Raw genomic sequence first — 17136 nt, 5'->3', positions numbered from 1 at the left:
GAGGATCGTTTGAGCCCAGGAGTTCAAGGCTACAATGAGCCGTGACACGCCACTGCACTCCAGCCTGGGTGTGAGACCCTGTCTCCAAAAATAAAGAAGTCTGGAAATATTGACAGTATTTTTCTAATAGATTGAACCCACTTGTTTAGTTCTTCTGGGGTAAAGGCATAAGTTTACACCCTGGAAGTTGGACACATAACTCATCTGCAGCAATGTATGGTGGACGCAGGTGCAGCAGATGATGGGAACGTTGCTTTAAGGCACACCATGCATTGCAGTTTTGCACAACCTATTGAACTAAGAGTTCCTAGTGAGGGACAGCACATTAAACATGTCATAACAATAAACTATTTATTATGGACAGTAGTCTGTTTTCAGACATTGTGGCTACCCCAAACAACTTTAAGTCAAAAGACATGATCATTTAGTTTAAACCTGTTTAAAAAGTCAGTTTAAAAAGGGTACGCTACTCTGTAATGTATTTTCTATATGGAAATCTTTCCTAGTTGGTCCATTGTTCTGATGATTAAACATCTGGTGCACTATAAAAAGAATATAAGCCAGTAGTGTACTAGAGGGTACTCACGACCGTATTTCATCATTTTGTGGTTCAATGACATTAAAGGGAGTAAAATAGAAAATATAGTAGGTATAAATATGTAATTATAAGGAATAGGACGGAAGTTCTTGTTGGAACAAATTGGCTTCAAGGGCCCTCGTGTCGACTTTGCTCCTTTTGAAGAAAGGAGTGTGATGCTTCACCCTGAGGGATAATCTGAGAGACTTCACCAGTGACACATACTTGACAGATGATATTAAAGCAGACTTTAACAAGCCAACGACAATGTGTTACTTATGGGCAGTAAGAAATACACAGTCTAACCAAAGTGCACCCTTTAGAAAGTGCTGGGCATATAAGTAGTGAGGTGTTTCATTATTCTAATACACTTGTTGCCTAAATGGACACTTTCTTCAATTCAGATGATAAGACGCCTCTTCCCAGTAGTTTGAATGGGTTGTGTGTCTATCTCAAGCATACATTCAGTGGGAAATTGTGTAAGACTTCAATTTATTTGGAGCATCACATCCTTTTTTAACCCTTTACTGAATATAAAATGAAGCCTGACCTCCTGAGTCTTGGAAAATGTGCATTTCTTAGAATTATTTAAAAAATGAACCCTCCGGCTGGGCATGGTGGCTCACGCCTGTAATCCCAGCACTTTGGGAGACCAAGGGTAGTGGATCACCTGAGGCCAGGAGTTCGAGACCAGCCTGGCCAACATGGCGAAACCCCCATCTCTACTAAAAATACAAAAATTAGCCAACCGTGGTGGTGCATGTCTATAATCCCAGCTACTTGGGAGGCTGAGGCAGGAGAATCGCTTGAACCCAGGAGGTGGAGGTTGCAGTGAGCTGAGATCGTGCCACTGCACTCCGGCCTGGGTGACAGAGCGAGACTCTATCTCAAAAAAAAAAAAAAAAAAAAAGAAAGAAAAGAAAAGAAAAGAATCCTTTTAAGTAGTTCATCAGCTTAAGCCATGTTGGCTGAAAATTAAGACTTTGTCAAATCCTGGAAACATGGGTAATATCATTTGAAGGTATTACATTTTAAGGAACAAAATAATATTAAAATTAGGAAGAATTATTTTGCCATAGGATAAAATAGAAATACTGCCATACATTTGACTTATTTGTTTGAAAATCTTTATGTGATTGTTGCTTCATTTTAAAAATCAGACCTCACAAACCTGACCCAAGTTATGTGCAAAATAATGTGCCAGTTGCACAGCCCTGGAGGCCAGTGTGAGCCCTGCCTCCACCTGCCTGCATGTGGGGTCTCCCTAGAAGGAAGCCTCTGGTAGGTGGGTGGGAAGATTAGGGTGCTCGAATGGGAACTGTGAGGAGGTGCAGTGGCACCAGGCTCTAGCAGCCTCCTGCCTCCAGGAGAGGACCAGGTCGGGATCACTGCGGCGACCAACGCCTCGGATCACTCGAGGGCTAGAAGGCACCCACCAGCTGTGTAGACAGAAGTGCTCAGGGCTAGAAGGCACCCACCAGCTGTGTAGACAGGAGTGCTCAGGGCTAGAAGGCACCCACCAGCTGTGTAGACAGGAGTGCTCAGGGCTAGAAGGCACCCACCAGCTGTGTAGACAGGAGTGCTCAGGGGCCTTGCACATTAGGTATATTATGGCGTCAGTTTCGGAATCAGCCTGTGTGGAGTCGGTCCAGGACACCCAGCCAGGATTCCGTCGTGGGGGAGGGGAACGCCCACGTGGCTTGTGTGAAGGGTGCTTCAGGGGACGCAAAGGCTCTGGTGGCTGGGAGGAGCTCAGGGATGACAGGTACCCCAAGGATTCTGCGGAGGTGGTCGGGTTTGGTGATAGGGTGCTCACAGGTGGCCGGTGTGAAGGGTGCTTCAGGGGACGAAAAGCCTCTGATGCCTGGGAGGAGCTCAGGGATGACAGATACCCCAAGGACTCTACGAGGTCTTTGGGACTGATGTCGGCATGGAGGCCAGAGGAGCTGGGGAAGCCCGTGGGGACACATGGAAGCTGGTGGGAGAAGCTTTCCCACGCACCCCACGTGGCCGGTGCTTCCTAGCAGATGCTCGTTTGTACACTGGCCCTGGGCGGACTTGGCGTGGAAGGTGATGGGAGCTGCCCTCCCTAGAGAGCTTCTTCAGGCACCTGCAGGAGACAGGAGGCACAGGCTACAGCCGGGAGCACGGGGCCCCTCCAGGGCCCCCATGCTGACTTCACAAAGCTCTGCCTTCCCCTGCCCAGGGCTTTAGTGACATCATGACTGATCTCCCCTCCCAGATCAGCCCCAGGCCCTGGGGTGGCATCCTAGGCCCTGGTAGGAAGGAGGACACGGGAGAGAAGGGGAAAGAGCCTCACTTTTTCGACAGGAGAGTGTAGACCTCAAGGTTCTCCAGTTCTTTCAAGAGAACTCTGCAATCTGGAAAGAAGGAGATGGGTTATGGTGGCAAGGGAGGGAACTGGGACTTACAGGAGGCCGAGTGTGTGTGTCCTTAGGGGAGACCCTGGGATCGGGGATTAGACCCTGGAGCCCCAGCATCCCTGTCCAAGGCCACAGGGCCCCAGGAGTGATAGGCAGGTGCCTGGTGGGCAGCGTTTTCTCATCTCCAAAGTGCTTCCTGACATGCCCCATCATGGGGGTCACGACCACCTGATGGGGAGAGAGGACAGGGGTGGCCTCAGAGAGGGCTCAGCCATGTTAAACTGCTGCCCACATAGACCTGCAGCCCCTCCTGCACGTCCAGGTGGTCACTGGTCCCCTCCCCCACACAGTCCCCTCCTGGGCAACACTCGTTCCCTGGCCCTCCATGGCTTCATCCCATGGAGAGGGATCCCGGGTTTCAATTTCTCTCCCAGGAGCTTCCCTTCAAGCCTCTGAAAATGAATTCCTTGGAGACATGGAGCATGTTCCTAGGATCAGGTGAAGCTGTCACCTCTGGGGGCTTCTGGGACCCTCAGAGACTTACCTTTCAAAGTGGTATATTTATTTCTGATCCTGAACCACCCCCTCACTTCAGCTTGACCCTGAGGGAGAAGGAGTGAGGGTGCAGGCCGAGTCTCAGTCTCCTGTCCCCACAGCTGCAGACCCAGTGCTCATGAATGACACACTTTCTCCGCCCAGCTCACAGAGCCCTGTGTGATTCTCTTTCACTTGTTTCTAAAGTGCATAGTAACCTTTTCTGGTTTCCTTCTTTGAAAAGCACGGAGGGGTTTTCTATGTGAGGCCTGCCCTGGGAGTCCTCAGTCCCTGTTCCGCTGCTTGGGAAACACACACACTTGGGTCTACAGGTGTCTCTGAGCTGGCAGGGAGGATTCTGCTTCCGAGGAGGCCAGAGGCGACTCCAGTCTCAGGTGAGAGGCTCTCAGGGGCTCAGCACAGCCCCCAGAGCACCTCACACAGAGGCTGGGCCCTGAGGCACCTGCCCAGGAAGGCGGCTGATGAGCCCGGGCTCAGGGCCTGTCCTTCCACAGAGACCTCACCCTTCTCATGACCGGGTCCTTGCCGCTGAGTCCTGGGGTTTATTTTTGCTCTGACGCCTCCCGTGCATCCCCACAAATGGTCTGGGAGCTTGGGATGGAAATCCTATGCCCACTCCAACCCCTGCCTGTCCTGCTGTCCCTAGAGGGACGATGAGATTTCCCATCACAGGAGCTCCTCAGGTTGATGTGGAAAAGTGGAAAAGAGAGCAGGAAAAATAGAAGCATTCTCTGCTGGGTGTGGGCTGAGGGCTCCTTACGTTCTCGCTGTTCTCCTCTCTGGGAGGCACTGAGGATGGCTCCCTGGGAATGTAGGGGCGTAAGATGATCAGGATCACCAGGCTAAACACAATGAAGAGGATGAAATGGATGATCTGGGGAATGGGGCTGGAGCACAGCTCTGTACCAATAACACCGTCCAGAGGAAAGAGAATATCCATGTCAACTGCACTGCTGTCCTCAGGCAACTGAGCCCTGGGCATCCCCTCTGGGACTATTTATTGGGGCCCAGGCCCACATCACAGAGCTGGGGCCCCCCCCTCACAAAGTGCTCCTAAGGGTGGGGTGGGCAGTGGGAGGAGGAGGCTAAAGCCCAACCCCACCCACCACCACCCACCCCTGCAGTTCCCTCCACCCTCCTGGCCTTCCAGATCCCTCCTTCCCATTCCACCTGCTCAACCTGTCAGAGACAGACCTGGTCCGTTTTCTTTTCTTTCTTTTTTTTTAAAATTATACTTTAAGTTACAGGGTACACGTGCACAACCTACAGGTTTGTTACACATGTATACATGTGCTATGTTGGTTTGCTGCACCCATTAACTCATCATTTACATTAGGTATTTCTCCTAATGTTATCCCTCCCCAATCCCCCCACCCCACGACAGGCTCTGGTGTGTGATGTTCCCTGCCCTGTGTCCAAGTGTTCTCATTGTTCAATTCCCACCTATTAGTGAGAACATGCAGTGTTGGGTTTTCTGTCCTTGCGATAGTTTGCTCAGAATGATGGTTTCCAGCTTCATCCATGTCCCTACAAAGGACATGAACTCATCCTTTTTTATGGCTGCATAGTATTCCATGGTGTATATGTGCCACATTTTTTTTTTTTTTTTGAGATGGAGTCTTGCTCTGTTGCCCAGGCTGGAGTGCAGTGGTGTGATCTCAGCTCACTGCAAGCTCCACCTCTTGGGTTCACGCCATTCTCCTGCCTCAGCCTCCCAGGTAGCTGGGACTACAGGCGCCTGCCACCACGCCCGGCTAATTTTTTGTATTTTTAGTACAGATGGAGTTTCACTGTGTTAGCCAGGATGGTCTCGATCTCCTGACCTCGTGATCTGCCCACCTCGGCCTCTCAAAGCTCTGGGATTACAGGCGTGAGCCACTGCGCCTGGTCTAATTTTTGTATTTTTAGTAGAGACGGGGTTTCACCATGTTGGCCAAGCTGGTCTTGAACTCCTGACCTCAGGTATTCCACCCGCCTTGGCCTCTCAAAGTGCTGGGATTACAGGTGTGAGCTGCCGTGCCTGGTCTCACCATTGTTTCTGATCAGAAATCAGTGGCTAATTTTGTCGTGGTGCTCTTGTACATGAGAAGTTTTTGTCTTACTGTTTTCAATATTTGCTCTTTGTCTTTTCGTAGGTTGACACAAGGTGTGTAGGAGTGGATATATTGGTATTTATTTTACTGAAAGTAAACATTGATTCTATAGATTAATGTTTTATATCAAATTTGGTAAGTTTTTAGCCATTATTTCTATAAATAATTCTTTCCCCTTTTCTTTCTTTCTGAGACTGTCATTCTACATATGTTGTGCTTGATGTTTCATAAGTCATTTTTCTTTTTCTTTTTCTTTTTTTTTTTTGAGACAGAGTTTCGCTCTTGTTGCCTAGGCTGCAGTGCAATGGTGTGATCTCGGCTCACTGCAACCTCTGCCTCCCAGGTTTAAGTGATTGTCTTGCCTCAGTCTCCCAAGTAGCTGGGATTACAGGCATGTGCCTGTAACCTCAGGTGATTTGCCTGCCTCGGCCTCCCAAAGTGCTGGGATTACAGGCATGGGCCACTGTGCCCGGCCCTTTTTTAGTTCTTTTAACATAAGTAACTGCTTTGAAGTCTTTGTTTGCTAAGTGTGACATCTGGGGACACAAAGACAGTTTCTATTAACTGGTTTCCCCCCACACTTTCCTGTTTCTTTTGTCTTGTAACTTATCATTGAACACTGGATACTTTAGGTTATAGACTATTCAGCTCTGGATTCTGATTCTTTTCTCCTGAAAATTGTTGTTACTGTTCGTTTGTTTGTAACCAGCTTGTACTAAATTTGTAAATTCTGTGAGCAGTGTGTAGCCGGAGCCGTCTCTGCTTATTTTTCGTTTCTTATGCATGGGCTTCCCAGGAACCGCTCCTTTATCTGCGTGCTTGGTATTCTGCCAACAGTTGTCTGAATTTGTACACTAACACCTTGAGTCGGTGAGGCTTCCACTGTTGCTGATGGATCTACCCGTGGACTAGGGCGTGCACACAGAGCTCAGGCCATCTGCTTTCCACAGGCATCTCCCCTCGCTGTGTCTTCTCCTCACATGAGCTCAGGCACCATCATCAGTCAGGGATGCTGGGTGGTTTGGGCAGGTTCTGGTCTCTGAGGAGAAGAGCAGAGCTACTGGTCTTTCCTATTTGTTTGCATCAATATCCCTATTTGAAAATTCTCCAAATCATGTGAGTCCCTCTGGTGGTGACAGCAAAGCTGCTGGTTTCATGGCATTCAACAAATGTGTTTTATATTTAGGTCTATGGGCCGGGAGTGGTGGCTCAGGCCTGTAATCCAAGCACTTTGGGAGACTGAGGTGGGCGGATCACCGGAGGTCAGGAGTTCAAGACCAGCCTGGCCAACATGGTGAAACCCCATCTCTACTAAAAATACAAAATTTAGCCAGGCATGGTCGCGGGCACCTGTAATCCCAGCTACTCAGGGGGCTGAGGCTGGAGAGTCACTTGAACCTTGGAGGCAGAGGTTGCAGTGAGTCGAGTTTGCACACAATAAATAAATGATTTAATGCCCATACAATGGAGTGCTGTGCAGCTCTTAAAAAGAATGCAACGAGAATGACCAACACATACTATTCTCCTGGATGAGGATTATTACCATCAGCTCCATTTTTCAGGTGAGAAAACAGACTTAGGGAGGCTACATAATTTTCCAAAAGTCACTCCCTACTGAATGTAGGAGCAGGGATCTGACAGCCACCTAATCACACCCTAGAACAGCATTCTCTCCTCCGCTCTCCTCCATGTCCCCCTCTGACTCCCAGGAGACCTCCCCAGCTTGCAGTCTCCAGGGCCCTGGTGTCTATAACCTGAGGAAGGGGAGGGGCCCATGAGATCTTGGACTTTCTCAGTCTCTGAAAATGAGCAACTGAGAACAAGACTTCACTTTGCTTAGAAGTATAAATAAATGTGACATTTATTGCCTATCAAATATTAGAAGCAGTTCGTCTATTTAACACGTGTGTTAGTATCGGTGTCCCTTGTTATTCAAACTCTCCCTATTGAGCTCAAGAATCAAAGTCAGATAACTTTGTCGATAAATCCCTTCCTCTCTACACCCTTGCTACTCACTGTCTCAAGACCCAAACTCACTGGGACAAGGCGCTGCCCCTCCTGATTCAAGCCTGGTGTCTGCCTCTCACTATGCAAATCAGGAGCTAGAGAGCAGCGGAGAGGGGTGGCGGTGAGTGCACAGAGCACACACATGCGTTCGGATTATGGAGAGAGGAGGGGATCCCATTGCCTGTGAGGAGGACACGGCTCCTGGGTGGACCCTGCGGATTGTGAAGTTCAAGTCACAGCTCCTGGGAAGGTCTCTGTGTGTAAATATCGTGGGGGCGAGACAGAAGCAGGGACCACACTCTGCTCTGCTCTGTACCTCTGAGTGTCGATCCAGCTGCCTTGTGACCAGGACACTTAGAAGAACCATGGACCCTGCAAGAGGGCAGGTTCGGAGAGCGAGATGAGCATGCTTGAGGGATTAACGTGTAACTTGAACCACTGCCTTGCAAACTGCGTGAGGGCCTGCAGGTGTGTGTCTGTGCGTGTGTCTGCTGGGAGGATGTTTAGCAGCCTCACGGAGGGGTAACTGACATACAAGAGAACAAGGCCAGGCGTGGTGGCTCATGCCTGTAATCCCAGCACTTTGGTAGGCCGAGGTGGGTGAATCACCTGAGGTCAGGAGTTCGAGACCAGCCTGACCAACACAGTGAAACCGCGTCTCTACTAAAAGTATAAAAAATTAGCCAGGCGTGGTGGTGCATGCCTGTAATCCCAGCTACTCTGGAGGCTGAGGCAGGAAAATCACTTGAACCCGGGAGACGGAGGTTGCAGTGAGCCGAGATCGTGCCACTGCACTCCAGCCTGGGCAACAAGAGCGAAACTCCATCTCAAAAAAAAAAAAATTTTGTTTTGATCAATGTTGATACACGTACGCACCCGCAAAACCATGACCAGGAGCATCACGACTCCCAAAGCTTCCTCGTGATTCTTTGGAATCCCTCCCTACAGCCCCTCCCACCCCACCCCATCCCAAGCAGCCACTGATTTGCTGTCACAGTCAGTAGATTTGTAACTTCCTTAATACCATTTCTGAGCCCAGGAGGCAAATACTTTCTTTATATTGGGTAGACCTTTCGTGGCATGTTCAAGCTTTTGAATTCAGAGAGTGAGAGAATGAGAAAGAAAAGGCTGGTCTGGGTCACTCCTGGGAGGCCTGGCCCTAAGCAGAGTATGGCTCACGTGCCCTGGAGCCCCTGTGCACCGGACAGCCTGACTGCCCTGCTGCAAGCTTTATAGCTCCCCCGTTACCTTTCCTGGACCAGCTGGTACAATCTCAAACTTTTCACCAATTCTGACATCTAAACAACTAACTCCAGAGACAGGCTCTGTGGAACCAGCAGCTGCGACCTCACCTCCGGTCCCCAAAACACTGAGTTGTTAAACAAAAGGTGCGTCCTTTTTTCTCCCGAACCAGGGAGAACCCTCTGCTCTTCTTCCCGCTGGATCCCTCCTCTACCTGCTTCTCTCCCACCTCCTGCAGCCCCCGGAGCCCCGTGGCGATGCAGGCAGACTCATCTGTACCCTCATTCTGTTTGCAGAACCACATCTCTGGGCTGGCTCTGCCCAAGGACACCACAACTTCTCCATTCCTCATGCCCTGTCCCCGTGGGGTGCAGGTGGGGCTGGGCCCACGATGGCATCGGGCCCACTTTCTCTAATGCAGGAAGCATTCCAGATGCCGGGAGCCATGGAGATTGTCCTCATCCCTATCATCTGGCTTGGCGAATGATGATGAAGACAGTTTTCCCACAAGGTAGGCATAGCCTCTGGGACAGTGCCTCGTTTATTTTCTAGCACAAAATACACATTAGAACAGTGGGTGGGGCTTTGTGGGCATATGGAGATTTGTAACGCTCCTTAGGAGGCAGGTAGAAATTTCTTCAATAAGACAAAACACTATCCCCAAAAGAAAATGATTGATACATTGGGTGATAGTAAAATTAAGAATTTTTTCATCAATAAGAGAGTAAAAAGATGGGGCCGGGTGTGGTGGCTCATGCTGTAATCCCAGCACTTTGGGAGGCCAAGGTGCAAGGATCACTTGAGGTCAGGAGTTAGAGAACAGCCTGAGCAGCTTAGCAAGACCTTGTCTCTACAAAAAATGAAAAATTAGCTAGGCGTGGTGGTGCATGCCTGTGGTCCCAGATACTTGGGAGGCTGAGGCAGGAGGAACACTTGAGCCTGGGAGGCTGAGGCTGCAGTGAGCCATGATTGTGCCACTGCACTGCAGCCTGGGTGACAGGGTGAGACTCTGTGTCTTAAAAAAAAAGAGGTGGGGAATGGAGGAGAGTGAAAAGATAAATCACATGTAGAGTATAAAGAGAATTCCTGTAAGTTAGTAAGAAAGACGCATGCGGGGCTTAATACCTAGGTGATGGGTGGGTAAGTGCAGCAAACCACCATGGCACATGTTTACCTTTGTAACAAACCTGCACATTCTGTACATGTATCCCAGTACTTAAAACAAAATTTTTTAAAAAATTAAGAAAAAAGCTGGCAGACCAATAGGACAATGGGTGAAAGAAATGAAGAGGGACAAAAAAGGGAAGGAAGAAAGGGAGGGAGGAGGGGGGAGGGAGGGAGGAGAGAGGAGGGAGAGAAGGAGGGAGAAGAAAGAGCAAATGAACATCCAAATGGCCAAAAAGCATTTAAAACGTGCTCAGCCTCATAAGCCATCAAATTTAAACCACAATGAGAAACCAATATTACACCTACCAGAATGGCTAAAATTAAAAACACGATACCAAGTTTGGGCAAGAATGTGGAGTAACCGAAACTATTGGGAATGTAAAATAGCACAACTACTTTGGAAAACCCTTGGGTAATACCTACTAAAGGAGACCACACCTGTGATCCCCACATTCCACTCCTATGCATAGACCCAAAAGAATTGTGCACTGTGCATGTGTTCACCAGATGATGTGCACTAGAATGTTCATATCAGCACCCTTCACAGTAGCCCCAGCTTCCAGCAGGAGAATGGATAAGTACCTCTCAGTGTATTTGTGGAGTAAAATTCTTACAGCACTGAAAATGGATTCACAGCCGCCACGCACAGTTGGTGAATCTCAGCAACATAACGTTGAGCAGAAGCAGCCAGACACAAATGAATGCGCACGGCAGGATTCTGTTTCTGGGAAGCTCTGAAACAGGCAAAAGAAACATCTGGTGAGAAGTCAGGACAGCGATTATCTTAGTGCCCTGGGGGAGGGTGGCTCTGGTAATATTCTGTTTCTTGATCTGAGGGCTGGTGTCCCAGACGTATTCACTCTACGAGAATTTACCAAGCTGCCCTCTGGGGATTGGTGGCTTCTCTCTGTGAATATTACACTTCAATTAAAAAAACATACTCAACAACAAAAACCTAACAATCAAATTCAGAAATGAGCAAGGCCGGGCCCGGTGGCTCACACCTGTAATCCCAGCACTTTGGGAGGCCGAGGCAGGCAGATCACCTGAGGTCAGGACTTCGAGAGCAGCCTGGCCAACATGGTAAAACCCCGTCTCTACTAAAAATACAAAAATTAGCCAGGCATCGTGGCGCATGCCTGTAGTCCCCGCTACTCGGGAGGCTGAGGCAGGAGAATCACTTGAACCCAGGAGGTGGAGGTTGCAGTGAGCCGGGATCACGCCACTGCACTCCAGCCTGGGTGACAGGGCGAGACTCTGTCTTAAAAAAAAAAAAAAAAAGGGGGCTGGGCCTGGTGGCTCACACCTGTAATCCCAGCACTTTGGGAGGCTGAGGCGGGCAGATCACTTGAGGTCAGGAGTTCGAGACCAGCCTGGCCAACATGGTGAAACCCGTCTCTACTAAAACTACAAAAATTAGCCGGGTGTGGTGGCGCGTGCCTGTAATCTCAGCTATTTGGGAGGCTGAGGTAGGAGACTCGCTTAAACCTGGGAGGTGGAAGTTTCAGTGAGCCGAGATCACGCTACTGCACTCCAGCCTGGGTGACAGAGCAAGACTCTGTCTTAAAAAAAAAAAAAAAAAAAAAAAAAAAAAAGGCTGGGCGCGGTGGCTCATGCCTGTAATCCCAGCACTTTGGGAGGCCAAGGCAGGTGGATCACAAGGTCAAGAGATTGAAACCATCCTGGCTAACACGGTGAAATCCCGTTTCTACTAAAAATACAAAAAATTAGCCGGGCATGGTGGTGGGCACCTGTAGTCCCAGCTACTCGGGAGGCTGAGGCAGGAGAATGGCATGAACCCAGGAGGCAGAGCTTGCAGTGAGCCGAGATCACGCCACTGCCCTCCAGCCTGGGTGACAGAGCGAGACTCCCTCTCAAAAAAAAAAAAAAAAAAACCAAAGGACTTGAATGGACATTTCTCCATACTAAGCATCACTAATCATTAGGCAGATGGAAATGACAACAAGATTCCATTTCACTCCTACTACATTGACTAGTATCAAAGAAAACCCAGAAAATAACGAATGTTGGTGAGGATGTGGAGAGACTGGAACCCTTGTGCACTGCTGGTGGGAATGTAACATAGTGCCGCCCCTCTAGAAAACAGTAAGGCAGCTCCTCGGAAATTATACCTAGGGACGCTCCAGCAATTCCACTTCGGGGTATATATCCCCCAAAAATTGAAAGCAGGAAATAAAGAGACACTCACCCATCCCTGTCGATAGCCATGTTATTCAAAATAGATAAAAGGTGGGAGCAACTCAGCCGGGTGCGGTGGCTCACGCCTGTAATCCCAGCACTTTGGGAGGCTGAGGCGGGCGGATCATGAGGTCAGGGGTTCGAGACCAGTCTGACCAACATGGTGAAACCTCATCTCTACTAAAAATACAAAAAAATGGCCAGGCGCAGTGGCTCATGCCTGTAATCCCAACACTTTGGGGGGCTGAGGCGGGCAGATCACCTGAGGTCAGAAGTTTGAAACCAGCCTGGCCAGCATGGTGAAACCCTGTCTCTACTAAAAATACAAAAAAATTAGCTGGGCGTGGTGGTGGGACCCTGTAGTTCAAGCTACTCAGGAGGCTGAGGCAGGAAAATCACTTGAACCTGGAAGGTGGAGGTTGTAGTGAGCTCAGATTGCACCATTGCATTCCAGCCTGGGCAACAAAAGTGAGACTCTGTCTCAACAGAAAAAAAGCAAAAAAAAAATTAGCCAGGTATGGGGGCACATGCCTGTAATCCCAGCTACTCAGGAGGCTGAGGCAAGAGAATTGCTTGAACTCAGGAGGCAGAGGTTGCAGTGAGCAGAGATGGTGCAACTGCACTCCAGCCTGGGTGACAGAGTGAGACTCTGTCTCAAAAAAAAAGAATTCTAGCTTGTTGCTTAGTGTGTGTGTGTATACATATATGCGCGTGCACACACATACACACACATATAAAATGGTGTGTTAAAATAAATTATTTCATATGAATGCAGGAAAATCAGACTTTTTTTTTTTTTTTTTTTGAGACGGAGTCTCGCTCTGTCACCCAGGCTGGAGTGCAGTGGCGCGATCTCGCTCACTGCAAGCTCCGTGTCCCGGGTTCATGCCATTCTCCTGCCTCAGCCTCCACAGTAGCTGGGACTACAGGCGCCCGCCACCACGCCCAGCTAATTTTTTGTGGAGACGGGGTTGCACCGTGTTAGCTGGGATGGTCTCGATTTCCTGACCTCGTGATCCGCCTGCCTCGGCCTCCCAAAGTGCTGGGATTCCAGGCCTGAGTCACTGCACTCGGCCAGGAAAATCATAATTGTTTTGGTAAATTGATCATTTTGCAAAGCATGAGACTTCAGACCATTACAGGAAGGTATTAACATAAATTAAAAGGGTAACGGTTAACTCTGTTTTTGTAAATGTGATTTTTTTTTAGACTTGCCACAGAATTCTGAAGGAATGCTACTCACTGAATTCATTTTTCCTCTACTTCAAATAGTGCTATTAATATCCATGTGGAAATTAGAGTGTGAAGGGGATAACCAAATCGAGAATGGTAACATTCTGTACTCCCGAATAATTGATATCATCAGTCCTTTAGAGCCATATTCTCAGCCCAAGAAACTCGCAAATTACACTGTGAAATTATGAATAAATGATGAGAAGCGATGTAGGAGATTCCGAAAACTAGCTTCGATACTAGAAAAGCTATCCTAAGTTTAAAATATAAAGAAAAAGTGGACCCTGAAAGGAAAACTTGGTCTTTTTTTTTTTTTGGAGATGGAGTCTTGCTCTGTCGCCCAGTCTGGAGTGCAGTGGCGCAATCTCAGCTCACTGCAACCTCCACCTCCCAGGTTCACACCATTCTCCTGCCTCAGCCTCCTGTGTAGCTGGGACCACAGGTGCCCGCCACCATGCCCGGCTAATTTTTTGTACTTTTAGTAGAGACGGGGTTTCACTGTTTTAGCCAGGATGGTCTCGATCTCCTGACCTCATGATCTGCCCACCTGAGCCTCCCAAAGTGCTGGGATTACAGGCGTGAGCCACCGCACCCGACCGAAAACTTAGTCTTTTAAATAATCATTAATAATAATGATAGGCTGGGCGTGGTGGCTCATGCCTGTAATTCCAGAACTTTTGGAGGCGAAGGTGGTCAGATCACTTGAGCCCAGGAGTTCAAGACCAGCTTGGGCAACATGGGGAAACCCCATCTCTACAAAAGATACAAAAAAAAATTAGCTGGGCATGGTGGTGCATGCCTATAGTCTCAGCTACTGAGGAGGCTGAGGCAGGAGGATCACTTGAGCCCAAGAGGTCGAGGCTGCAGTGAGTGCTGATCTGCTACTGCAGTCCAGCCTGGGTGACAGAGTGGGACCTTGTCTCAAAAAAAAGGGAGAGGGAGAGGAAGAGGGGAGAAGAAGAGGAAGAGGAAGAAAGAAGGAGGAGGAGGAGGAGGAAGAAGAGGAAGAAGAGGAGGAAGAGGAGGAGGAAGAGGAAGAAGAAAGAAGAAAAAGAAGAAGAGAAGGAGGAGGAGGAGGAAAAGAAGAAGGAGAAAGAAGAGAAGAAGAGGAAAAGAAAGAAGGAAGAAGAGGAAGAAGAAGAAGAACAACAAGAAGAAATAATAATAATAATAATAATAATCATCTGGGCTTACTTCCAGTGTCACTACGGTTCTATTATTCTGGAGAAAATAAGTCTGTTTCTCATTTACAACAGAATACATACATAAAATAGGCTAGAGCAGACTGGAGAAATTATTTTGAACACCTGGGTCTCAGGCAAAAACATTCTCTTTGCTAAACTATGTAATTCCTGGAGTCTTGGATGTCAGCGCACCCAGCACTGCGATGCTCTGCACATCGCGTGCGTTTGTGTTTGTAATTCTAACACTGTTAGAATGGGCTGACATTGTCACAGTGGGGAACATCACTGGCTAAGCCTTATTTATTCTGGGAATCTGCCTCTTGGAATCTCAAATTTTTACATGTCAGAAACATGTTGTAGGGAAAATTATACCAGTGGACTTTTGAAAACTAAATGCAATGATCATATTCTGAAACACATGTGTCTAGAGGGGTGTGCATGTGATAAAGTAGATTCTAGGTACCGCATAACTGTTGCACTTACTCTATTTCATTAATAGCTATTTCCAGACTTATGTTTTGAAGTGTTCAAGAAGCAATTTAGAATGCCAGAGACCATGCATTAGGACATTTGAAAATCTACAAGAAATTGGAGCAACTTGTTTTTGAAGAATGATTCATGTTAATATGGAGCCGTAAAACTATCTTTGTGAAAGTTGCTGTTCCGATTGCTTTATTTTCTTCATCTTTCCCAATGAGTACAGCAGTTTTATGTCTACATTGGGTTCTTTCTTTGTTTCTCCTATCAAAACATTGTAGCTTTATGAGAACTGTGTTTTGTCTTGTTATGCTTCTTTACTACACCAAAATAAATGCAGATGATTTTCTATTGACACAGGAAGTCTTTCTGCTTACTTGTCAAGTAATGTAGATTTACAATCTATGTTCATGAGGTTCTTTCAGAGGATACAAGTTTTTTTGTTTTTGTTTTTGTTTTTTGTTTTTTGTTTTTTTTTGAGACAGAGTCTCGCTCTATCGCCCAAGCTGGAGTGCAGTGGCGCGATCGCGGCTCACTGCAAGCTCTGCCTCCTGGGTTCACGCCATTCTCCTGCCTCAGCCTCCTGAGTAGCTGGGACTACAGGTGCCCACCACCATGCCCGGCTAATTTTTTTTGTATTTTTAGTAGAGACGGGGTTTCACCATGTTGGCCAGGATGGTCTTGATCTCCTGACCTCGTGATCTGCCTGCCTTGGCCTCCCAAAGTGCTGGGATTACAGGCGTTAGCCACCGCGCCCGGCCCAGAGGATACGAGTTTTAACTCTCACACCAAAGCAAAATTTCATCCAATTAATTCATACAATCATATTTTTAAATATGTTGGGTTCAGCAAAGATATATTCATAGTTATACAGGCATTTACCCTTCATTGCTTCTTATTATTTTTAATTCCATCTAGATATCACCATATAAAAATTCCATTATCATTAAGAAATAAACACAAAAACATTTGCTAGAAACATTTGAACTCACATAGTTGAACTCTAATGTTTAGATCCTTGAGTAGTTTGAATATGGAGCATGGAATCAAGCCCTGGACAACTGCTTCTGCAAACTGCTTCTGTACACTGCTTCTGTACACTGCTTCTGCTTCTGCACACTGCTTCTGCAAACTGCAAGCAAACTGCTTCTGCACTCTTTTTTTTTTTTTTTTGAGACGGAGTCTCGCTCTGTCGCTGGGGCTGGAGTGCAGTGGCACGATCTCGGCTCACTACAAGCTCCGCCTCCCAGGTTCACCCCATTCTCCTGCCTTAGCTTCCCGAGTAGCTGGGACTACAGGTGCCTGCCACCACGCCTGGCAGGGTTTTGCCATGTTGGCCAGGCTGGTCTCGAATCCCTGACCTCAGGGGATCTGCCGGCCTCGGCCTCCCAATGTGCTGGGATTACAGGCATGAGCCACCGCGCCCGGCCAGGAGAAAGTAAGCTTTTTAAGGTAGGACTGTGCATTTCACTTCCTTGTTTTTACCTAGTGATTTCTTTTCTTTTTTTTTTTTTTTTTTGAGACGAAGTCTCGCTCTTGTCCCCCAGGCTGGAGTGTGATGACGCGATCTCAGCTCACTGCAACCTCTGCCTCCTAGGTTCAAGCGATTCTCCTGCCTCAGCCCCCTGAGTAGCTGGGATTACAGGCACCTGCCACCATGCCTGGCTAGTTTTGGTATTTTTAGTAGGGACAGGGTCTCACCATGTTGGCCAGGCTGGTCTCGAACTCCTGACCTCAGGTGCTCCACCCACCTCGGCCTCCCAAAGTGCTGGGACTACAGGCATGCGCCACCGTGCCAGGCCAACTACAGTGATTTCTACATAACAGGCTTAGCAAAATATTTCTTAACTGTAACAGACTTTTCCAGACAACACTGACAGGATTATTGCCTTCAGATCCCACATGGACCAGGTAAGATTCTTAGGAAAACCTGGCAAAATCAGTGGCAGTGATGGTTGCCCTCCCAAAACAATTGCACTTAGGGGTTATTTTATAAAAAGTACTGTTGTTTGGGCGCG

At 48.0% G+C, this 17136-nt stretch overlaps 1 protein-coding gene and 1 long non-coding RNA gene across 2 annotated transcripts; one reads left to right on the top strand and one right to left on the bottom strand.

Annotated features, from left to right (window-relative positions):
* Positions 1-1687: 1687 nt before the first annotated feature.
* LOC129036118 (uncharacterized protein C5orf60-like) lies at positions 1688-4498 on the bottom strand. Its single transcript, XM_054487102.2, is given in 5 exon segments — positions 1688-2485; positions 2488-2687; positions 2898-2958; positions 3506-3563; positions 4277-4498. Coding segments are annotated over 5 exon segments (1185 nt in total). The 3' UTR covers positions 1688-1841.
* Positions 4499-8381: 3883 nt separating this feature from the next.
* Positions 8382-15474, top strand: LOC129036123 (uncharacterized). Its single transcript, XR_008502512.1, has 3 exons — positions 8382-9004; positions 9155-9369; positions 15141-15474. It is a non-coding gene; the product is annotated as an uncharacterized LOC129036123 (long non-coding RNA).
* Positions 15475-17136: the final 1662 nt, after the last annotated feature.

This window comes from Pongo pygmaeus, chromosome 4, assembly GCF_028885625.2.
Source record: "Pongo pygmaeus isolate AG05252 chromosome 4, NHGRI_mPonPyg2-v2.0_pri, whole genome shotgun sequence".
In the NCBI taxonomy this organism is placed as follows: Eukaryota; Metazoa; Chordata; class Mammalia; order Primates; family Hominidae; genus Pongo; species Pongo pygmaeus.
This window is presented reverse-complemented; position numbering and strand designations above follow the sequence as displayed.